The sequence below is a fragment of the Aplidium turbinatum genome, chromosome 13, assembly GCF_918807975.1.
Source record: "Aplidium turbinatum chromosome 13, kaAplTurb1.1, whole genome shotgun sequence".
Lineage (NCBI taxonomy): Eukaryota > Metazoa > Chordata > Ascidiacea > Aplousobranchia > Polyclinidae > Aplidium > Aplidium turbinatum.
The window spans coordinates 6723669-6748677 of NC_137484.1; the positions used below are offsets into that span (position 1 = coordinate 6723669).

Consider the following 25009-nt stretch of genomic DNA (forward strand, 5'->3'; position numbering starts at 1 on the left):
GAATTGTTTTATAAAAGTATTCACCAGAGATTTATATAAATTCATATTTTGTAGTTGCCCAAATCAAGATGATGCATTTATGGATATTATGAAAAAAATTAAAGACTTTGTAAATTTTGATGCCGAGGCAACTGCATCATGCCAATTTGGGCAATTTTATAAATAGACTATGATCAGATAATTTCATATTTTTTTGTTGCCCAAATCTGAACGATACAGTTATGTAAATGGGAAAAATTAAGGAATTTGTTCATTTTGGGGAAACTGCCTCACGCTAATTTGGGCAGTTGCATAAACAGACTAATCAGTTTTATCAGATAATTTCATGTTTTCAGCTGTTCAAATCAACACGATGCATTTGTGAAAATTAATAAAATTAGTTGTATAGCAAATTTTGTGTTTTGATTTGGGCAGATTCATAAAAGTATGAGAGACATATTTTGGTGGCTGCCCAAATTGGCATGATGCAGTTGGTTAAATGCATTTCGTACTACAGTTTGATCACCATACAATACATTAATGCCGGTGCCAAATGAAAATTTTGCGGTATATTTCTTGTGCAAACAAGAGGCTGTACCGTAGCCTACTTAGTTTGATAGGTAAAAGATATTAATTTGTAGTTTTTCTTAATTCGTGCAATTTTAAAGCTTTTCATATAGCAATTTTTGCCCTAATAATTGCAAGATTTTGCCCGAATTCGCGACGTTTTGAAACAACAGGGGGGCAGCTGCCCCCCTGGCTCGTATGGCTATGCGATCAAATGCTTCTACAAAAAAGAGTTTCATAATTGTCTGCATGCTAAACTGTTTATTGCCACCAGTATCCCAGACTGCAATTACGTAAGCATTCGTTGGAAAATGTCTAAGAAAACAGGTACCATAATGAGAGAACAGTGCATTCTTGCGAAAAAAATGACGCATTCCTAAAATCTCAAAAGTGGGGGCGGCGTTCCAATGTCAGTCTTAACCGTATCAAGCAATTGATATGATAAGTTACCTGGTCAGCAAATCAGCTCATTTTTAATCTGCAGACTTTATACTAACGCAAAAAGACTGATTTGCTGATTAAGCATTGAAGACAGCAGCTTATGGGTGACGACCGCGGTAACAGACGATCCAATTCACATAAAAAAACATGTACTTGTTTTTGCGCGGGTGATGAAGACAAGATTGATGATTTGTTTGGCCCAAAAATTAAAACTCTACACAAAACTATTGCACTATTCGAAGCGCCTGATGTTGTAAAAAAAATTGGAAAACACTTTTTCGATAATTGTGTGAAGACATAACTTTGAGGAAAGATGCTATGGCTCCCTACCCAAACAACAAATCAACCATTTTTTACATTGATTCAACGTCTGCAGACGTTGAATCAATGTAACAAACAGTTGATTTGCTGTCTGGATAGAAATGTTACCGTCATGATACTTGAAAAATTTTAAACATAAAATTCATAAAAATACATTTCACTGCTCTTGTGCTTTGAGAAGCTGAGCTTGCGCTTATATAAAACAGACAAGTTCTAAAGAACAAACAGACGCACCGCACAATGAAGTAAAATAACCAATCATCGCAATGACGTGGTTTGCATTGCAGATTTGCAATTTTCGACAAAGCAACATTTGGCAACTCTAGATAAACACAAGCAACTACAGCAAAGGTTTTGAAATATCTACTCCAGAGATTTAGTTTTCTACAGAATAAACACACGACTTCTCGAATTGCCAAATATCCATGGAAAATATAGGAATGCAGGATAAATATGTTAGGTGCTCCTAGGTTTAATATTGCTCAGACATTATGAGGACAACCAAAGCAGACCAACCTGTGAAAGGGTGACACCCTTGACCCTTTCCCGTGACGTCATCGTAGTTTTCCCACAGGTAACCTGACCTTGAAAATTGTTGGAACATGTTTTGCACTAAATTATTTCTAAGCGAGGTATACAAGTTGCCAGCAAGCACAGCGTAAGGGCCGGGCTTCTCGGAATAATGTTTTAACGCTCGAACGGCAAGAAAATTGATATTGATCCAGATTTGCCCTCTCCAGTACGGAGGATCATGCTCTGTGTTCCGTTTCTTGTACATAGGATCTCGTTTGGATAAAGACCTAAGACCATAGTCAGTCCAAAGCAAATCTTCGCCTTTTAAGTCTTGTAGGATCTGGCCAAGCTGTTGAGAACTTGGATCTAAGATCTCGAGTAGAAAAGGAAACAAGCTTACGTAACCGAACGTATTGACAAACTGCGGCTTGGGTTTCTGACGCTCGACGCGCACAGTCTTCACGTACGGTCGCTGCCCTTGCTGCGAGGGTTGAAAGGTCTTCTTGACCAGGTTGACTCGATCAGTGTGGTTCCCATAGTCGGAGTAAACGCCCAACTCAGCAGACCAGTGCAGTTCGTTCAACAACCGACCGTCAGTTAGAAGGCTGTGGGTTTCTTCATAGGGCCCGAACTCGTAAGAGTTTCCTTCAGGGAGCCAAAAATAAAGACAATAAGGTTAAGGTGAGTTGCGCCTTATGAACTGCACAAGAGGCATGGTTGAAAAGTGTTACTAGCCTATGTTTTAACAACAGATCTTATTATAGACAAACAAAACAAAGTAACTTTAGCGGGTTTAACATGTTTTATTACAAAGAGGTATAAAATAATTAAAAAAATCAACTCAAACGTTTTCGACACGTACGTGTGTCCTCATCAGGAATATCAAGTGATCTGTGTCCCACTGTATAATTTACTCGTAATCATTCTTGTACCCTCTGTTCAGTTTGTGCTTTTCAGTCCGGAGTGTCGGTACAGTTGTAGTACATAGTCAGCTTTATCTTATAATTTTCACTTTATGTATATTGCAGTTTTAAGTAATTCCTGATGAGGACACACGTACGTGTCGAAAACGTTTGAGTAGATTTTTTAAAATTATATTATATCTCATTGTCATTGTCACAATCAAGTGCGAGGTCTCGCGACGGGCTGCTTTGTATCTTGATCGAGCGTGCTGTTTTGATTGTAAAATTCTTATGCTATAGGTTATCATTGGTTATTGTCCTCTAGTAACCTGTGATTGCGAAATCTTTATTATGTAACGTGTTTTCTAAATCATTCTACTGCTACGTGCAGATCTAGAAGCTTCTTTAAACTTGCTTGTTTACGTTTAGTGCAACGTGACAGAACAACGAGTTCTTATGATGTAACATTACGTAGCCTAACCCTCTCGAGGTTACTAGACCAAACAACCTGCTATAAATAGCGGCGTGAATTTATGAGTTGATTGTGAGTTTATTATGAGAGTTGTGTTATGAGTTGTGGATTGATAATTAATAGGTGCAGAGATTATTGTTGATTGAGAGTTGAAGTAATTGAATACAAGTAGATGAGAATTGGTGCTGATATAAATTGTGTTCGAAATTAGAGTTATTTGAGAAGCCGTTTGTGAAAGTCCTTCAAGAATTTTCATTATCATTTCACCAGTAGAAATATTCGACATTTAATTGACTGCCTTTCGGTAATATTCCATTAAACTACGTCATTGAACCTTTCCAAGTCTCTTTCCTGGTAAGAGATAGAAAGAAACCGTGACAGTCATAAAACATGTTAAACCCGCTAAGTTACTTTGTTTTGTTTATCTATGGTTCAACAAAGCAAACTCTCTACGAAAGCTTTATCTTATTATCCGGCTGCAAGCAGGAGTGGTGAGAGGCAAACCGCCGTACTTTTACCAATTTCATGCAAAATAATAGTCTCAAGTCTCAGCTTTCTTGTGTTTACTATTTGATGGAACTTTGTCTACCTGGATGAAGCACTTTTGCTATCTTGGCCATTGTTCCGGACGCTAACGCCATCCAGCATCTCAAATCCACGTGTCTTTCAGCGTCCGAAGGATGAGAACATCTTGGAAAGTCATCCAGTCCGGACGTGAGTGTCTTTGGATTTAGCTCTGAATCCGATCCTTCGACTCTTCCTCTCCACCGGTAGGAGAATGGGAGCGGTCCAGTTTGTGTTGTGTTGAACCACTTGTACCAAGTCTGGAAAGATGAGATAGTTTAGACTCTAAAATAAGTTTTCTTAACAAATGCTAACGTTGGTTTAACGTAAGAAAAAAATTATCCAAAATAAATTTGAAACGGACCGTCGAATCATATCAAAGATTGTATTACTTAAAGTAATAAATTCCTGCGCACACCTCCGTAAATGATCAATAGTTTCTGTTAATTAAGCTAAAACAAAATAGCAACCTATAAAATTGTAAAGCCTTGATCCTCAAGAGAGATAGGCTATCAACGTTTTATAATTAGCACACAAAAAAAAAACATAAAGAAATTGTACACAGCAAACACAAAATGAGTGAGTACAGACAAAACAAGTAAAAAACAAGTCAAAGCAAATAACAGCAAAAGCATATTACTTGTGAAATTCACCTTCAGCCGTGGGTAAATTTTCGTAAGAAATTCTCTATCTTGTTCGCTGATGGTCTCTCTGTCAAAATTCTCAATAATAGATTCGATCGCGAGGAACAAGGTTGGCGGGTTGGCGTTAGTATTCCTCTGCACTACAAATTCAGCGGGGACCTGATGACGAAGACAACTTTAATAAACAATAAAAACATAAGCTTGAGGGCTTGAATAGGGCTTGACAAGAGAGGGCGCGATAGACAGATCGATGTGGAGGCAGGGTGTGAAAGCGATTGCGGCATTTGGAGGTGAATTCGACCACCCTCGGTAACGGGGACATCACCGGATTAAAACTGGACTACTGCACTACTACAAAAACCGTCTTTGACACTCACTTTACTTCTGGCCTCGTCTCCAAGTATTTGCTCTCTTGGTATCCATCCCTCGACGTTGAGGAGGTTCAACCAGCTCATGATTATTTCCTCACTTAAGGAGCGATCCCACTTGCTGATCAACAGCTCATGAAAACCTGGAAACGACATACGATTAGGCGAAAACGATTGATAAAAGCAACGCTTGTTTTTAACTCGCATTCAACTACCAATAACCTTGCTTGATGAGATGATCGTGAGCTTTTGCACATGGCTGCATTTACTGAGCAAGTAATTTTTTTCTGGCGAAAGTAAAAATGCCAATAAAACTGACGACAGTAAGGACGTTGTTGCAGACGTTAATAAAACTCGCTAATCAGTGCTTGCTCAGTACAGCTTACTGGAGTGCAGAAACATGAACTGTCCAGTTAAGTTTTTCCTGCAAATCTAAAGGTTTTCAAGCTAAAAATACAATTAAATTAGACAACGCCAGGCGCCAAGTCATGAAACAGTCGCAAAGTTTAGCTCGAGCCAAGGTATAACTAAAACGCCACAAGTGACGAAAACAGAAATCAGGTTTGCACCAAAGACAATGATAAACCAGTTAAGGACCCCACCTTCGTCCCACAGGAAACCACGCGGAAAGAATGACCTTGAAGGGACGGCCGTCAGCAAGCTGGACTTCCAGTTGTAAACTGGACTGTCCTGATACACAGACTGCACCAATGATTGGCCATGGAAGTGTCCGATCCCTCCAATCATGTTGCTGAAAGCAGCCTTGGCAAATATGATTTCATCGATGCTGTAACCTTTGTCTTGAAGCGGGAACCTTAAAGAAATGGAATTAGCGATGGACAATAATGTTGACCGAAACATAGCATTTCTGTTTTTCTGCTCAACGTTGAGAACACATCTGTGTAATGCTGCTACCAGCAAAATATATATTTTAATAGCTATATAGCTATTTCTTCTGAGGCTATAAGCCAGTCACAACCTAGTAGACCTTTGCTTGAATACATATAGATTGAGCTACAGGAAAAAGGACAACTATTAACATCAGTACAAAGATGGTCGCAATGAGCTTTTTTTTCTTGTTAACTTTGTGTTTCTCGGCAGCCGATTGTAGCAAGAATTATCAGCGATAGACACCGTGTTTCGCCCATGAAGCTGGAATGTTTTATTGTTCACGTTAGCGGGTATGCGGCCATTCGATTGCAAGAAGGAAACACGTATTTTCATCAATAAATTAAACCTCAAAGTCACCTCGCTTCAAACTTCTTATCAAACTTATCCTTGAACGTGGCCAGCCGTCTGGTAAAAGCTGGTCCTGTCAGTGATTCCCGACGGTTTTTGTTGCTTTCGCTTTCAAACATAACGTCGATTTCAAACGGCAGCTCCATTGTTACCTGTTGTGTCAAGTGTCAACAAAGAATAAATTTGTAAATGCTTTACATCACTCTGATGTTAAATAACGTTGAGTTTATATAAAAATGAAGATAGAAGAATAGAGAGCATGCTTTAGGCATTAAGTAAAAGTTTTAACTATTTTTTTGCAGGATAACTTCGGCAAAGATAAAACATCGATGATCGCTTTGTATATTGTTGATTATAACACAGCAAAAGTGTTTTTAATTTTTTGTGGTACAGGATCATTAACTTTGAGTTATGCAGTTAAGATCTTTGGTTATAATTTTATTTAAACAATTAATTTAACATTAAACGTCGTAGGAGCAATCACAAAGCAAATCATTTCTCTGGTTACCTGGTGAAAGACTACATTAGACTGAGAGTTTGGAGGGTCCACGGAATTCGGAGAATCCTTCAGATAATAAATAATTTTGTCTTTTTTGTCACGACCACCTCCTCCAACTTGCATCCTTCTGAGGGCGGCATCTTTTATTTTGTGCAAACCTTCAGCCTTTGCCTTGGCGGAATGGTAGAGGCAGTTTTTTCCGTTATTTTCTTTCGGAAACTTGATAACAAACTTTCCAAGCTCGTCAGTCTCTCCTGCTCAAAAAAACGTTTACTACAATTTACAAATGTGACTGAGAAAAAGTTTAAATTCACAATGGAAGTTTTTCGATTTAGGATTTAAATGACGGTGGCAAAGAAAATCCTTTAATCCTCACACATAAGCAATGAAAATCATAACACAGCTTGTTCGACAAATTTTGCTTACATGGCATTGCTTGAACGTTTAAAGAAACGTCAAACTGGTATATAGTTTCTAAAAGCTTTTTTAATGGCATTTGTTAGGTGTGTACTGTGTAAGCACCCACGGTAAGAGATATTATGTGAAATCCAGTTAAAATAGCCCTACTATAAGCAATGACCAAGCTTGAATCATATTTTTAAACCAATCCTTCTACCCAGATTCAACATCTGCACTTCTGCAGATGAATTAATGTAAAAGGGGCTAGTTTTATAGTTGGGCACAACCAAAAAGCTACTAAAAATAATTTGGCATTAACCTTGTATGACAACAAGTTTCTTTCCCGACGATGTTTCCTCAGTTACGGGAACGATATCTCCCTGCTGGTCAGTGGCAGCATAGAAGATAACCGATAGAGTCACTGGCTTGGGTTCCGTACTAGACTATAAATTGTTAATTTTAATAAGCATGATATTTTTGTTTAAAACACACTGCAGTGCCAACCAACACTGTAGATCTTCTATAGTCACACTGACACCATAAATGGATTTGTAGTAAAACATTAGGAGGAGATAATGTTTTTTTCTGATTTTTAAAAAGTGCCAAGTGCTTAAAATTCTAGTGCCAAGCAATGGAGAATTTCAAATTTCCTAGCTTGAAAAACCAGCTAGACTTTTCCTTCATTTCTATTTCATTACATTGACGACAGACGTCAGTGATGTAGCTGAAAACATCATTAAAATATATGTATACCAAGATTTCTTAAATAAACACTAATTTTTTCGATCACCAAAACCATTGACAGGTCAACGCAAACAAATTGGGAAAGATAATTCTAATCTAAAGTGTCCAAAGTCAAAAAAAGTGGTTTTGAGATCATCGGGTTTAAAGATTCACGCAATGATAAAAATTGTCAATGAAGGTTTGCAATCTATATTTTGCATGTGGGAAAACTTGAGTGATCAAGAAACTGTTTGTGATACTTGGTGTTAGATTTTCAACAGGTCCTTGATAGGCCTGCCTTTCGTTTTACCGCATTACTCCCGTTAATTTGTGTATTCGCCACCTAGCGTCGTTTCCCCTTCATTGTTATGTTATCGCTCTTTGCAAATGGCAACACTCACCACGAGATTGTCTATGGAACTTTCGAGACGTTTTCGTTTTTGCTGCTAGTTTGCCAGCTAGCCGAACTTGTTAGTTACTGTAGTTTGTGACTGAAAGTTGATTGATTGATGTTTATGCTTTGTTAGCTGCTTCTCTGTTATGTACTTCTACAGGACTTAAGTTTGACAACTGCTATGGTAATACTTATTTGCGTGTAGGCTGAATTCCATATTTGCAGCTTGCTATCTCAAAGTTCAACTTACTGGTGAGCGTACTTGTGATGTAATAATGTTTTTTGTAGCTGAATGTTGACTGTCTACCGTAAACAAACGTAACGTATCTCTGATGTGCGTAAATTGTTGTTAGGCTAATACTTCAAACTTAAATATTGCAGAGTCAATCACTATAGAATCCTTCGCGTGCAAGTGCATCATTTGGTTTACTGATCCCGGTTATACTACCGGTACGTTCATTATTCTGAATTGTATGATTGATTGATTTGTGTCGTGAATTGTGGATTTATGTTTACTACTGAATTATTGACCAATAATTTGTCAGCCTAATGGAAATTAATTCTCGTAAACCGATCTTAACTAGGCCAAGTGAATTACCACGTTTCTTTGTTTTTTAATGATTATTGACCTAGCGTTATGGTTGTACGGTACGGTAGCCTACGTAATAATTGTGTAAGGTAACATCGCGAATTTATTTATTCAGTGCGTCATTGGCCAACCTGTGGAACTTGTGTACCGTACAGTGGATTGAGAACTGTTTGTCAACAAATTTGGTACGTTTATCAGTTCGACTGTTGTGCTTGCTGAATTGTGACTAGTGTCTTATGTTGTGTTATTTCTTGACAGAAAAACCGTATAAACTTCATTGCTGCGAAGCAGTCATTGGAAACCGAGTGATTTCTTCAAGTTGGCGTGCTTTAACAGTTGCTCAGTCCTGCCGGGTGGATTAGGAAAATCGTGACGTCACCGGCGCAATTAACTACCGCACCTGTTGTGTTCGCGTCGCACACAACATCGTTTTTCAAATTTGACATTAAAGCTTGACCATCTTTGAACTGAAGCTGATTTCGTCAATTGAACCGAACTGCTGATCTTCACCAACCTGACGATCAAATTTGCGTTTACTTACCTAGTTCCCATCAGTGTTACGTGACATCTCTCATTTGCTGAAGTTAGCTTATGCTGTTACGAAGCGGATTTGCATACACAGCTATGGATTCCAAAGCCGAAGCTATTCAACAAGCAGCTGATACTTTGAGAGACAGCTACAAGCGTGGTGAACAACTGATGAGCAAACGTGAAAACCTCACAGAAGTACAGACTATCCTGTTAGAAATTGACAAAAATTATGCCTCTTTAATGGCGCTTTGTGTCGATGTCCCTGACAATGAACAAATTCCAGGAGGTCTTTCAACCAAACGGGATTACATTCAAGGTAAAGAAGAATTTGCTGATAGAGCCAAACAGTGGTTCACGGAATGCGAGAGGACAGACACTAAAACTCCTCCACTACGTTCACATCACTCGTCCTTGCGTACCCATTCTCACCGCTCCAAATCCGGAAGCATTCGGTCATCGAGTACAACGTACAGTTTGCGTCAACGTGAAGCACATGCCAAATTGGAACTAGCTCGTTTGACAAAAGAACAGAATGATGCCAGGCGACGAGAGGAAGAAGAACTAGTTCGCATGGAACAGGAGAAAGCTCAGATGGAACAGGATAAAGCTCGCTTGTTCGCTCGCATGGAACAGGAGAAAGCTCAGATGGAACAGGATAAAGCTCGCTTGTTCGCTCAGTTGGAACAGGATAAAGCTCGGTTGGAGCAGGATAAAGCTCGCTTTGAACGTGAGAGAGCCGAAGCTGAAGACCTGCGTCAAATTAAAGCTGCCGAAACTGAAGCCGCACTCTGGCAAGATGATTCTTCTTCGGTTATCAATATTGGATCAATGACACCCGTACGATTGCCACAGCAAACCTTCACTCACAAAGACACACACCTGGAACCTCTGCGTCACGGTGATGAGCGGCACAAACAAGAACCAACTGCAACATCTGCAAGAATGCCAGACCAAAAGGTAAATTACCCTTGTTATTATACTAGCCGACAACCTGATCTTTCAGAACGACTTCTACCTAAACCAGATGTTAAGAAATTCTTTGGTGACCCACTCGATTTCTGGGCTTTCTGGCACCGTTTTAAGTCCCATATTTCTGATTGGTTGACACCCGACAGGAAGATGTCTTACCTCATGCAGCACTGCTGTGATGCAGTCTGTGAACAAATAAGGCACCTTGCCGATAGCAGCGAAGGTCACAACTGCTATGATGAAGCGTGGGAAGAATTAAAACGGAGGTATGGCCAACCACACGTTATTGCGCATGCTTGCGAGGAACGCTTGAGAGCTGTTACCAGAATTTCTCACCACGAACCCGAACAATTGGAGAAGTTGTCCGTCCTGTTGAAAAGATGTTGTTCATCATTGAGCTCAAACACCGAAGCTTCGAACTTGGATACCGTGCAGTTTATCACCTGCCTTGCAAATAAGCTGCCAGCGTCTCTGAAAGAAAAGTGGGTAATTGAAGCTCTGAAAATCAATGACGACACTGGAAAAGTGGCTGGATTCCAACATTTTGCTGACTTCATAACGAACGAATCTAGGATTGCCAATTCAATCTATGGCGTGAAACTTTTTTCATCAAATGTCGACAAACTTAACAAGCCTGACACCAAAGGGAAACAAAAGGCTTCACTGTTTAACGTAGTGACAAAACCTACTGAACGATCCGGACAGCTCCGAATTGGCAACAAGCGACTCATACAATGTATCCTGTGCGATAATACACATTATTTGCAACACTGCAAAGAGTTCAAAGCCCAATCCGTCACTGAACGGGAGCAATTTGTAAGGAAGAACAAATTGTGCTTAAACTGTCTTGGACCAGATCACATACGTGCCGACTGCAGAAGCCGAGGTAAATGCACTGAATGCGGAAGCTCATCACATCATTCTCTGTTACATCGGTACTTGGTCACAACTGGAGAACAAATCCAGAGACGACACCCCAACCCCATTGCTAATAGAAGAAATGATAGCCAGCCAGATGATCCCGGAAGAAGACCATCAGAAAGGAACACAAATGAAGTTGTAGAAACCTTCCATTCAAGAACCAGCAACTCGGCAACTTACTTGGACATCGTTCCCGTACGTGTGACAGGAGAAGGAAAGGTAATACATACTTATGCTCTCCTAGATTCTGGTTCAAACCGCACCTTTTGTGAACAAAAACTTGTAGAGATGCTTGAACTGAAACCTGAGCCATCTGGTGACTTCCAGGTGCAAACACTGTCTTCGAGTGGACCATATTCCTTTAATTCTTCAACTGTATCGTTGAAAGTTCTACCAGTAGTTGGCGGCGAAGTGCAAGAACTGACAGATGTGATCGTCGTTGACAAGATACCTACCAAGCCAACTCCAGCGCCTTCTCCGGAGTATCTGCAAACGCACAAGCACCTCCAAGGCATTGACTTGAAGCAACTGGACCATGGTACAGTTACACTGTTGATCGGAAATGATCAGGCTGTCGCCCACCGATGCATTGAAAGCCGCTTTGCACCTAACCCGAAGCAAGGACCTGATGCAGTCAGGACACCCTTAGGCTGGTTGCTTAGAGGTACTCGACCAAAGGAGACAGGCTTAGGCAATTTCGATGCTGAATCCGACATTTCAAATTTTCTTGTCCGTGACACGAAGCAGAACCCTGCTGACCAAGCTTCAAGGGGCATGACGGCCAAAGCCTTGTTGAATTCTGGGATGTGGCTCAATGGCCCAGATTTTCTGAGGAAACCCCCAGAAGAGTGGCCCAATCAAACTGCTCAGAAACCACAATCTGAAAATATCTTTGCTGCTTACAAACCAAAGAGAAAAATCGAAAGCTTTGCTATTTCTACGACGGAAAGCCAAGGAACCAACAGGTTAATCTTCTACTTCTCATCTCTGCGCCGACTGAAACTATCAGTAGCCTGGTTCCTGAGATTCAAATCGTACTTACTGATGCGCATAAAGAAAGAAACCCAGATTACACTGAAAGGACCAATCAGTGTGCCAGAACTTGATGAGGCAGAAATTGAGTTAATCAAATACGAGCAGCGTCAGAGTTTTCCAGCCTGGATCAAATCTCTATCCAAAGGAAAACATCCAAACATGCCCAAAGCCAAGAGGATCCCACTCGAAAAACTCAGCCCTGTCCTAATGAAAGATGTTCTACGTGTTGGCGGAAGAATCGACAGATCCGACTTACCGTTCGAAACGCGACATCCTGCTATCATAGCTCCAGAGCGCCACTTAACGGACTTGATAATTGAACATTGTCATACCAACGAATCGAAGCACATGGGTGAAAGCCATACACTGAACAATATTAACCGAAAATACTGGATAGTTAATGCCAAAGTTGCGGTTAAAAGGGTACTTGCAAGATGCCTGCCTTGCCGGCGAAGGACCGCAAAACCTAGACAACAGCTCATGGCAGAACTGCCAGAAGCAAGGTTACAAATGTCACAGCCACCATTCTCACAGACTGGCGTTGACTTTTTTGGGCCGCTGAATGTCCGAAACAGACGAAGTGACATTAAGAGATACGGCTGCATTTTCACATGTCTCACAACTAGAGCCATTCACTTGGAAGTGGCACCAGACCTGACAACTGGCGCATTCATAAATGCCCTACGGCGTTTCATAGCTCGCAGAGGCCCCATCAAGAAAATCTTCTCTGACAATGGAACCAACTTTGTGGGTTGTGAAAGAATCTTGAAGCAAGCCATCGATGAGTGGAATCAGAACCAGATCCACCAGAGCCTTCGACAACAAGGAATAGAATGGTCATTCAACCCCCCAACAGCCAGCCATATGGGCGGAGCCTGGGAGAGAATGATTCGCACAGTACGTCAAATTCTTATGAACATCTTACCAAAACAACCACTCGATGATGACACATTGCACACATTACTTCTTGAAGTAGAAGACATCGTCAATTCAAGACCACTCACCGATGTGAAACTGGAAGTTGATGGCGACTTACCCCTGACACCTAACCACTTGTTGAAGTTGAATTCTTCATCGAATTTACCGCCAATGTTAAGCTGCGACAGAGATGGCTACCGACCAAGTGATCGATACCGCCATGTGCAGTTTCTGGCAGACACCTTTTGGAAGCAGTGGGTTAAGGAATACCCACGATCTGTGATGTCAAGAGCAAAGTGGCTTCACAGAAAGGAGAATATCCGAAGAGGAGATATCGTCCTTTTGATTGATGACTCTGCTCCCAGACAACGATGGCCACTAGGCAGAGTAATTGAAACATTTCCTGATCGTCACGGCGTTGTTCGTTCCGTAGAAGTGAAGACTGCAACCGGATCTCTGAAGAGACCAATATCCAAACTTTGTGTAATTGTCCAAAGAGAAGAAGATGATCCAGATGAAGATGAGACACCAATAGACACCGTTGAGATTTGCTGGAAGATCAGAGCGATGAGGAAGAGACTGAACTGTTACATGACAATAGACTGTTGAAAAACTTTTATTCATGAAAAGAACGAGCCAGTTTGGCCCTTCTTTGGCCCGGGAGTGTTAGATTTTCAACAGGTCCTTGATAGGCCTGCCTTTCGTTTTACCGCATTACTCCCGTTAATTTGTGTATTCGCCACCTAGCGTCGTTTCCCCTTCATTGTTATGTTATCGCTCTTTGCAAATGGCAACACTCACCACGAGATTGTCTATGGAACTTTCGAGACGTTTTCGTTTTTGCTGCTAGTTTGCCAGCTAGCCGAACTTGTTAGTTACTGTAGTTTGTGACTGAAAGTTGATTGATTGATGTTTATGCTTTGTTAGCTGCTTCTCTGTTATGTACTTCTACAGGACTTAAGTTTGACAACTGCTATGGTAATACTTATTTGCGTGTAGGCTGAATTCCATATTTGCAGCTTGCTATCTCAAAGTTCAACTTACTGGTGAGCGTACTTGTGATGTAATAATGTTTTTTGTAGCTGAATGTTGACTGTCTACCATAAACAAACGTAACGTATCTCTGATGTGCGTAAATTGTTGTTAGGCTAATACTTCAAACTTAAATATTGCAGAGTCAATCACTATAGAATCCTTCGCGTGCAAGTGCATCATTTGGTTTACTGATCCCGGTTATACTACCGGTACGTTCATTATTCTGAATTGTATGATTGATTGATTTGTGTCGTGAATTGTGGATTTATGTTTACTACTGAATTATTGACCAATAATTTGTCAGCCTAATGGAAATTAATTCTCGTAAACCGATCTTAACTAGGCCAAGTGAATTGCCACGTTTCTTTGTTTTTTAATGATTATTGACCTAGCGTTATGGTTGTACGGTACGGTAGCCTACGTAATAATTGTGTAAGGTAACATCGCGAATTTATTTATTCAGTGCGTCATTGGCCAACCTGTGGAACTTGTGTACCGTACAGTGGATTGAGAACTGTTTGTCAACAAATTTGGTACGTTTATCAGTTCGACTGTTGTGCTTGCTGAATTGTGACTAGTGTCTTATGTTGTGTTATTTCTTGACAGAAAAACCGTATAAACTTCATTGCTGCGAAGCAGTCATTGGAAACCGAGTGATTTCTTCAAGTTGGCGTGCTTTAACAGTTGCTCAGTCCTGCCGGGTGGATTAGGAAAATCGTGACGTCACCGGCGCAATTAACTACCGCACCTGTTGTGTTCGCGTCGCACACAACACTTGGTTTAACTAAGTGATGACGTCATCGCGGTTTATTACGTCAGTTTTATCGTAGGCCCTTTTTTCTATCATAAAATTAGTTAAAACTAACGACCCAAGTTAACTTGGTACGGATGATAAAAGCTTGTCTCACAACAGAAAAGTGGCCTAAGTTAAAAATTTTGCATTTTTAAAAAATGTTTCTTGCTTGTATTGACGTCACACTAAAAATAAAGATTTTAACATTTTGTTATTAAAATAAGCAAAAAGACCAAACAAAACACTGAACCAACACAAATTCCTTCATCTTCTGCTCCCACATCATCAGTTTTCACCAAACATTTTCCACCAAATTAATTACTTTTGGCTCTTCTGTATCAATTTAGTATTCATTAGTTAAAAATTGAAATCACAAGACCGAAGTCAACTTGGGCCACTCTTGCAACAATAATTATTTTATCCAAGAAACCAAGTTAACTTGGTTTACTTTTGCAGACAATTATTGTACTTCCGTATGCTTCATTGCACAAGACAGAGCTGAGAAACATAGTGGCGCTGTGCTAAGAGCACTCTATATGGAAAAACATGAATACTGCCTAACAGGAACAGCACATCACCTGTCTTCCGCTGATTCTCCATGCCCAATCCCCACCGTGCTGGCCACCAGGCTGCTTCACAAACTCTGTGCGGAGAACGTATCCCCTCTCAACAATATCCTGCATGCCAAAGTTCACTCCGTCATGGGCAGTCCAACCATACCTCAGCAGTTTATCTCCTGGAAATTACAAGCAATGAAATGTTAAAACAACGTTTTGCAAAGGAAAATCTTCTGCATTTAATCGGCAAACATTTTCAGTACAATCATCATTCACCAACCTTTGAAATTAATTGATGATATAAAATTTTAAAAGTGAATAAACAACTATGAAAGAACGAATGCTTAAAACGAATGAACATTTATGAAAAAGAGCAAGGATACTTCAAACTGCAAATGCTCACTACAAGGACAAAGTAACTGTTAAGCCTTCTTAGGACAGATCACATAATAATTTACTCTAAGTACATTGTATATACAAATATTTTAAACCTTGTTACTCAACGCAACAAACAGTTTACCAGCCTCATTTTTTTATGATAAATCGATTTTGCTATCACAGCATCCTCAGTGTGATCATGTCAAAAACCTTGATCAAGTGAATTGAATCATGATCATGTCAAGGCTCTTGACATGATCATAGTGAGGATGCTATGCTCCTGAAATCGATTTTTGATAAAAAAAAATGAGGCTGCCAAACTGTTTGTTACATTGAGTAACAAGGCTTACACTAATGGTACGAGACAGTCAACCGCTTCAAGTGGACAGTTTGCTGATGCTGGGTTGGTTCACAAAAAACAGAAAAGGTTTACTGTATTACAAAAATCGCGTTGTGAAAAGCGTAATCATTTCGTCTTACCTTGTTCGCATGTGTGGCGTAAAGGGAGATCACTCTGATACTGTTGATCCTGCTTCAACCACATCAATCCAGTCACTAAGCTGTGTGGGGATTTCGTTTTCATCCCCATATACACCTGCAAAACGTAACCTTTTTAATTCATTCTGGAGTCCTAGGGTTTATTTCCGGTCATTTATCGGTCGTTGACCGATTTTTTAGCAAAATGTTCGAAAAAAATATAGTTAATTTGGTCAAAATGTCTGAAACAATATATAGTCAATTCGGTCAAAATGTCCGAAAAAAAACAACATATCTCAGCGAAACTTAATGTTGTAGCTAGTCAGGAAGTGCAAATTTTGGTTTGTATCAGCTACTTGAAAGGAAATATTTTCATCAGAAAAAATGACCGAAATAAATAAAAAATGATGGAATTTTTTCAAGTCATTTCGGACAAATGACCGAAAAGTCTCAGCGAAAAAAAAACAGTTCTGGACAATATTATGACATGTTAATTTTAGATGTACCGTATATCGGTACACGACAACTGGGCGAGACAAAGTGGGCGATACCCACTTGGGCGAGACCAGGTGGGCGACGAGTCAAGTGGGCGACGGACCAAGTGGGCGACGAGTCAAGTGGGCGACGAGCCAAGTGGGCGACGGACCAAGTGGGCGACGAGCCAAGTGGGCGACGGAAGCGAAAGTTTAGCCGTTCGGAAAAAAAATACGACTTTTAATTTTTACTTTAAAATACAATGATTGATTTGTGGAAGGGAGGCAATGAGAGTTCTCACGCTGAGTTTCACGAAGCATTGGAAGCAACATTTTCATTATTTTTTGTAGTCTAGTAATAGCGCTTGCTGTTTGATGTTAACTTGCATTGTCACATCATCTTGACACATTATTTTGCAATTTGCGGCGTCAGGGTTTATCGTGAAGCTTAAGAGAAACCTCTCAGAAAAGAGACAAACGAATGGCCAAAGAGTGGTTTAAGTCAGTTATGAACGCTCCCTAACCGTTATCAAAGCTTGTCAGTATAAAATATGACTTTTAATTTTTACTTTAAAATACAATGGTTGATTTGTGGAAGGGAGGCAATGAGAGTTCTCACGCTGAGTTTAACGAAGCATTGGAAGCAACATTTTCATTATTTTTTGTAGTCTAGTAATAGCGCTTGCTGTTTGAAGTTAATTTGCATTGTGACATCATCTTGACACATTATTTTGCAATTTGCGGCGTCAGGGTTTATCGTGAAGCTTAAGAGAAACCTCTCAGAAAAGAGACAAACGAATGGCCAAAGAGTGGTTGAAGTCAGTTATGAACGTTCCCTAACCGTTATCAAAGCTTGTCAGTATGAAATATGACTTTTAATTTTTACTTTAAAATACAATGGTTGATTTATATACTTTTTGGACATTTTGACCGAATTGACTATATTTGTTTCGGAAAAGAAAAACAGTGCACAATTAGTGTTCTTGACGCTATACATCGTATGTGCGCGGAAAATCCAATGTCTCATAGAGACTTGATATTAACTTACATTTACAATGTTGTATGTGAAAGTACCAATAAAACTTTAATGGACACTGGACAGGATCCACCACAGACTACGTGGGACTTCTCAAGAGGCATAAGTCATAATTTTAACTTGGGCACTTAAAGTCAACTGATATTTTTAATCTGAATGCTCTAGTCTAGACGCTGCGTAGCCGCATCAGCAGTTTACAGAACACATTGTGACTGACAGTCATTACTAGGGCCATTTTGTTTATGACCTAAAAATTGAAAAATATGACTTTATTTTTAGAGCATAAAAGTTATGCTAATCTCCGTAGTTAATGATTCGTATGTAAGTTTTTACATGTATTTTAAACAATAACACACTCGAACAACTAACAAAAACTTCTGTTTCGCTTGAAAATCACTACAAACATTCCAATGTCTAATCAGGGATATCTAGAGAAGGGGATATGAAGGCTCGCAGCGATTGCCTTATTCTCGTGACACTACCAGGGCGGTAGTTTGTGGTGCTTTAAACATGTGGTTCTTTTTAAAATCGTAGAAAGTTTTGTAGTGCAGCTGGTACAGTGAGCTACAGGAGACAGTTTGCAAATGTTACATAGAGCATATTTAAAGAATACTTGCTTACAAAGACAGTTGAAAAGTTACCAGTAAGCTGGTTTTTTGAACAAAGCCTTTGCAGTAGGCTAGATGTAAAGCAAGTATACAAGTAGTTGAATTAACAAGCAACCATGAGCATGCTGTGAATATCCAGGCCTGATGCTAATAGCGCAATGCAAGTTATCATAACAAAATTTATTAAACTACTATCGGTGCCAATTGTCATTTTACGATAAACACAGATTATTTACGATAAACAAAAGCCCTTCTATTGTCAGACGTAATAAAAGCCTTCGTATCCCCTTCTTTAGATATCCCTGTGTCTAATGCATGTACCTGCCAAACCAGCTACTTAGTAGTTAAGATCTCAGCACTGGCTGACCTAGTGACCTACCGCAAATGTTTATAATATTCAGAGACTGGATTGTGTGTTGCAAAATAATGTGTCAAGATGATGTCACAATGCAAATTAACATCAAACAGCAAGCGCTATTACTAGACTACAAAAAATAATGAAAATGTTGCTTCCAATGCTTCGTGAAACTCAGCGTGAGAACTCTCATTGCCTCCCTTCCACAAATCAATCATTGTATTTTAAAGTAAAAATTAAAAGTCATATTTTTTTCCGAACGGCTAAACTTTCGCTTCCGTCGCCCACTTTGGCCGTCGCCCACTTGGCTCGTCGCCCACTTGGTCCGTCGCCCACTTGGCTCGTCGCCCACTTGGCTCGTCGCCCACTTGACTCGTCGCCCACTTGGTCCGTCGCCCACTTGGCTCGTCGCCCACTTGGCTCGTCGCCCACTTGACTCGTCGCCCACTTGACTCGTCGCCCACTTCGTCCGTCGCCCACTTGACTCGTCGCCCACCTGGTCTCGCCCAAGTGGGTATCGCCCACTTTGTCTCGCCCAGTTGTCGTGTACCGCCATATATTTCATAGGTGAACAAAAGTAAATTAGATAACATAAACTTTCAACATTGGGTTGATTTTAAATCTTTATCCTCGGACTGAAAAAGCCTTGATAGGTTATTCCTGGTAGTTTCTATAGTTGTAGAGGCCTTTGATGCAGGGTCAGTTAGCGAGTAAGTTTTGAAAAATAAAAGTTTTTGAATTCTAAACAAGAGTAGTTCTAAAAAAGGTAGCTTTAAAAAAGTACAACCAACACAGAATATTTAGTGGTAAAATTTGTTGCAAATATGCAACATTGGGCTATAGAGGGTCAATTGAGAGTATTTTTTTGTTGCATTTTTTTCAGAAATATATATTCAATATACTCTTCCAAAGTCATGTAATTTCCAATTTTGTTTGTTGCATGTATGCAACATACCGGTAGGGCGCTACGGGGTTAATTAAAATGCAACCTGTCAAACATGGCTTCAGCAATTAGAATTTCATTAACTGAGTTCAGACGTGGAATGAATTTGACTAGAAGCAATGCTTAGTAGGGTTGAAATATCCGGATATCGGTTAACCGTTTAACCAAGACATTTTCACCTATCTGATATCCGGATAGTTTTTTGTCGGTTAACCGTGTAATAAAAAAGTAAAAGTATTACTGTGTGTTGAGTGTTTTACGCCTCTTTTGCAATTTTGAAATCCGATATTTTAGCTATGGGTGGCCAATCGCATCCCGCAGTTATCTACACTGCGATAAACGTGGTGTGGTGACTTCCCACGAGAGGTGAAAACTGCGGAGTTGGCAACATTAGAAGAAATATTTCTTAGAAGTTTTGATTGATCTAGACGGCGGCTTTTAGCGCTGTTATGACGTCACTGCAGTCTGCAAGTCTTTCTATTACCAAACGTCCTCACCTCACAGTCCAAAAGTTAGATAGACGCAAAACACAGTGAAAGAAGCATGAGACAGTATGCTTATATCTTACTTCGAGCGTATAAAAAAGACTGAAATGGAGTTCAAACGTTTTAAAAGTGAAAATCCTGTGTGGGTCTACTTCCTACGTTCAAGAAATAGCGAGAAGGCAAAGTGTGAAACGTGCAAAGCTACTATTTCCTGCAAAGGAGGATTTACAGGGGCCATGAGAAACCACTTGCATTTGAAACACAAGATTCAGGTTAGAGATGTACCGATACCAATATTTTGGCCGATACCGATATCACTTTTTTAGGCCGATACCGATACTGATACCGATATTTTGGCCGATACTTTGGTGTTACAAAAAGAAGCAATTTTGGTATTTGCAAGGAATTATATCAAATGCTAAGTTTTACCTTATTTGCATAAAACTATTAAAAAAAGCTTTAAATTGGCATAATTTATTAAAGATTCAAGAATCCAATCTCAACCGCATTGTTGTGTCATAATAGTAGGTTTTAGTAATGAAAAGCCACCGTAATTGATGATTGGGGTATAAGGGAAGAAACATTACATCATAATTGGGGTTTCTGAAAAATTAATAAAGTGTTTGCGCAAACTCTCCAAATAGGCTATCATAATTGATAATAAGATGTAAAATGTAAATTAAGTGATTTGTGTAGTCGTACAAAAAACTATTCGACAAGTAATGTGCAACCTAAGGGTGCTTGTTGTTTGGTTGAAAAGCTTTTGCCAGGCCAAGACTACCCAGGTAGCAAAAATGCACAATTCTGCATCGCTCCCACCCCGCCAAATGCTCAAAAAACCCGTGCAACTCGGCTGCCCCCAGCAAGCCGGCTCCACCAGTTGGCGATTCAACTTCCACCCTTAGCCGCAACAAACTCACCAAGCCCAAACAATGTCACGGCAGAATAAGTAGGCCCAAAAAGAAAGCAATGGGACCACGAATCCTCACCAAACCAATCAAAATGGTCTTGTTGCGCCCAAGATGACAACCTCATTGCGAAGAAAGGAGCGTCCCCCCCGGCACAAGGCTGAGCACTCACCAGCACAGCGAGCTGCCGCGACCCCCCAACCACAACGGTGGAGCTTCCACACTAGCCATTTCAATTCTTGTCGATGTCAATTCTTGCTACAAAACGGCTGCCGAGAAACATATAGTTGATTGGATGGTCTAAATGGCTAGCGTGGAAGCTACACCGTTATGGCCAGCGAATCGCAACAGCCCGCCGCACCAGTGAGCGCCCAGCCCCGTGCCGACAGCAGGGAAGGAAACTCCCCCCCACAATGAGGCCGCCATCCCAGGCGCAACAAGACTACTTATTGATTAGTTCAGTGAGGATTTGCAGTCCCACCGCCCCACCCACTCCGCCACAACATTGTTCAAGCCTGGTGAGTCCACCACAACGAAAGGCGGAAACCAAATCACAAACTGACAGAACCAGCCCACCAAAAAACAACCAAACCACACGGGTCCCTCAAACGTCCAGCAACGCAAAAACGATGCAAAACTACACATTCCCGCCACCTGGGTAGTCTTGGCCTGGTTTTATCCTCTGCTGAGAGTAAAAAAAAACACAAATGATAAATATTGGAGAAATTGAGTCTCCTTCACAACTTAAGAATCGAACAACGCAAAACTGCCGAAACAAAACGTTTAGTTTGAGTGAAAGAATCACTGTAAGCAAACAATGCCAAAAGGTGCGCGCATGATGTCATGGGACTGTGAGGTATCAAAAATTTGAACAGGTTGTTATTTTTCTACTTCAATGTGACGTTAGTTACTACTTTAAAAAACCTATATTTTTGTTTCCGCAGAAAATCCGCAGCAAACGCCTTTTTTTACATGTTTAGTATCGGCCACAGTATCGGCCAAATTTTGTCGATATCGATGCCGATACCGATACTCAAAAAATGGCCGATATCACCGATACCGATGCCGATACCGATATATCGGTACATCTCTAATTCAGGTTGAGGCTAAAAAGACAAAAATGCAAAGTTCTTCTTTGGCAAAGACAAACAGCAGTTCGCCAGTTCCACTGGTACAAGCAGGATTGACAATTTTTTTAAACCAGCCAAAGATTCCTTAAAGAGAATTGTTGTAGAGCTTCTTCTTTCGTATGAGAGGTTGTTTTTTGGACTACATTTCATTGGGGTCAAATGTTCGGGCATTCTTCGAGCAGCCACTTGATTGTAGAGTCCTCCAGCGTTGACAGGCCAACTGCCCTTGGAGGAGTAAACGTCGGGAAGTGGTAGAAGATGTGATCTGCTGTCTGTTCCTCTGCACCACAGTTGCATGCCGCAGATGTTGCTAGGCCCCATTTGTGCATCAAGGAAGCGAAGTGCCCAACACCCGTGCGGAGGCGATTCAGCCGTACCCAGGCAGGTCGTCTAAGCTCCTTTCCTGGTGGCATGGGTCCAGCGTCGGGAACAAAGATGTGGAGTCTGGAAGTGTTGTCTGTCCACTCCTCTTGCCAGGTATTGGCGATCCAGGATGCGGCACTGGTGTTGTACTCCAGCAAGGATTGTGCTTGACAACAAAGGAGCTTCTCAATTTTAGGCGTTTCTTTATTACCGATCTGGTGATGTAGCTGTGGAGCGCGTGGTGTGGCTCCAGTGACCGGCGAGCCAGGGAGAGTGTGGCAGCTTTGCGGCGAAGCTCAGCAGGGGCGATGCCTGAAAGAACTGGTAAAAATTCAGTAGGTGTAGGTTTCAGGCATCCCGATACAATACGCAAGGCGTCGTTGATGGGTTTGTCGAGCAAGTGAGTATGAGCACTACGACACCATACAGGGGCGCAGTACTCCGTGGTGGAATGGACAAGAGCCAGGGTAGTGGTGCGCAGAGTTGTTGCTGTCGCACCCCAGCTCATACCTGCCAGTCGACGAATAAGGGCAGAGCTAGCAGCTGTTGACAAAATTTCTTTCAACACAATTGCTACCAGCAATCAAGTGAGACAAACATTTTTATCCAGAGGATACTGAAAACTGCGAAGTCGGCAACATTAGAAAAAATATTTCTTGCTTTGATGAAAAAAGAAGTTTTGATGAAAAAATAAGCATTCAATAGTTTTCGTTTTATTGTGTAAAAATGAAACAAAGTTGAACCATTAACTTGTAACTGAGTTGGTTGTAAGATAACATGTGTATTTTAGTGGTTAAAAGACTAGATATGCTGCGACAGGGTAGCTTTCAGTGTTCCTTCCAATATCCGGTTAACCGGATAATAAAATTGCCAAATATCCGTATATATCCGTTATCAAGCTTTTACAACTATCCGTTCAACCCTAATGCTTAGTCCATTCTAATCCTGACCCCTTCTGAATATATCTATAGAAGTTGAATTAAACATAAACCTGAGGTCGATAGGTTCCCCAGTACTTTTTCATATCTTGGGAATTGTCTTGATCAGCATCGATTGCGAAAGGCGTGTAGACCTGTTTTGATTTCTTGTAATGGTCATATCTTGCTGTTGCAAATAAACCTAGACCTAAAATATATGTCATTGATCAGCAATTTTATAATATATAAATAGTGAAAATTAATAAGCCATCTTCTTTACATCATATTCACTAGAAATCAGGAATTACACTATTTTATGACAAATTTTAATGTTAACACTGAAACATTTAAAACGTATTGCAACATAAATTAAAATAAGTTACAACAATTTCCATTTGATATTATATTGTCTTAAACATGATTTTAGATCCATCTTTTATCTAAGACAAGTTGTTGAAGAAGCAGAATTATATACTTTGTCTATATCCATAGCAAACGTAAAGTTTAAAATAATCAGTAACTTTTTGAAAAGGCATTTTGCTGGGACAAACTTCAATTATATATTAGGCTATATACAATACAGTATATCAAATATTTGAATTTTGCTTTCACCCCTGTAGACTACGTTTACAGATTTAAAGATTGGACCTACCTATGCCAATGAAAATAAATACTATTTGAGCGTTATCCAACTTAAATTTCTTTGCTCCTCCAGATGATTTTCTTGAAGCATGGGTCGGGAGTTGAAGAGAACCATCTTTTGTATGAATTCGCTTTCTTGCACCTCCCATCTCGACATAGACCAAACTGTTTTATTAAATAGTGTAGGCAAACAAAGCTGACCTATGCAAAACTTTTCACATGTACCTTAAATCATATACCGTAAGTAACGAAATCTGTCATCAAAAAACTATTAATTTGTTAAAAAGAAACAAAGATAGTAGGCTAGTCTGTACGGTACATCTTGAGTGGTTGCAACTTGAAATAGCCCATGCAAAATACGATAGTTTTAAAAATGTCTGAGTAATGGCAAATCAGCATTTTTGTGTTTTTAAGATTCAAATAGACTTCAAGCTTTAGGTTGTGGCACAAAACAGCTTAATCCGCTTAAGGGATTTTGCTCCATTTCAGTACCACAAACCTAAGTTGTTTCTCGTAGAACACAAGGGGCGACTTGCCTTCGCTGAGCAACCCAACATCGGGAGCTCCCACTCTCGCATGAGACAACGTCGATCAAAGAGCGTGAGGACTAGTTACCCTCCCTTGCACTGGTGACCCCCGACGTGATATGACCATGCAACCCCCTCGCAAGGCGCAGAGATTTACATACACAGGCCTTGTCAACGTGCAAACCTTTTGTCATGACTGGAAGTGCATATTTTGATTTTAAACTCTTGGCTAAATTTACTTAATATTCTTTTGACATGATACCGTAGTTTTAAAAATACCAATTGCCGAAGCGCAATCCAGTGGGAGGGACGGGGACGGATAAAATAAAACACAAAGACGTAACTATATTCCCCTAAACTACTTGCTGGATCAGGCCCTGGTGTAATCACGGTG

The 25009-nt window shown here is 40.3% G+C and overlaps 1 protein-coding gene across 1 annotated transcript; it reads right to left on the reverse strand.

Moving 5' to 3' along the window:
* Positions 1-533: 533 nt before the first annotated feature.
* On the reverse strand, positions 534-24250 carry LOC145782393 (mannosyl-oligosaccharide glucosidase-like). Its single transcript, XM_082594177.1, has 12 exons — positions 24099-24250; positions 23521-23654; positions 16232-16346; positions 15395-15552; positions 7228-7351; positions 6519-6763; positions 6020-6162; positions 5374-5585; positions 4781-4914; positions 4413-4562; positions 3785-4019; positions 534-2466 (listed from the first exon to the last, which is right to left on the reverse strand). The coding sequence occupies exons 1-12, from the start codon at positions 24235-24237 to the stop codon at positions 1781-1783; spliced, it is 2475 nt and encodes an 824-aa protein (XP_082450303.1). The 5' UTR covers positions 24238-24250; the 3' UTR covers positions 534-1780.
* Between the last annotated feature and the right edge of the window lie 759 nt (positions 24251-25009).

Bases quoted from the DNA above. Each gene is read 5' to 3' on its own strand.
- LOC145782393 (XM_082594177.1), bottom strand. From the start codon at position 24,237: ATGGGAGGTGCAAGAAAGCGAATTCATACAAAAGATGGTTCTCTTCAA. The intron at 23,655-24,098 runs GTAGGTCCAATC...CATATATTTTAG, and splicing joins ATTTATTTTCATTGGCATAG to GTCTAGGTTTATTTGCAACA. The intron at 6,764-7,227 runs GTTAATGCCAAA...TTTTTTGAGCAG, and splicing joins GAAACTTGTTGTCATACAAG to GAGAGACTGACGAGCTTGGA.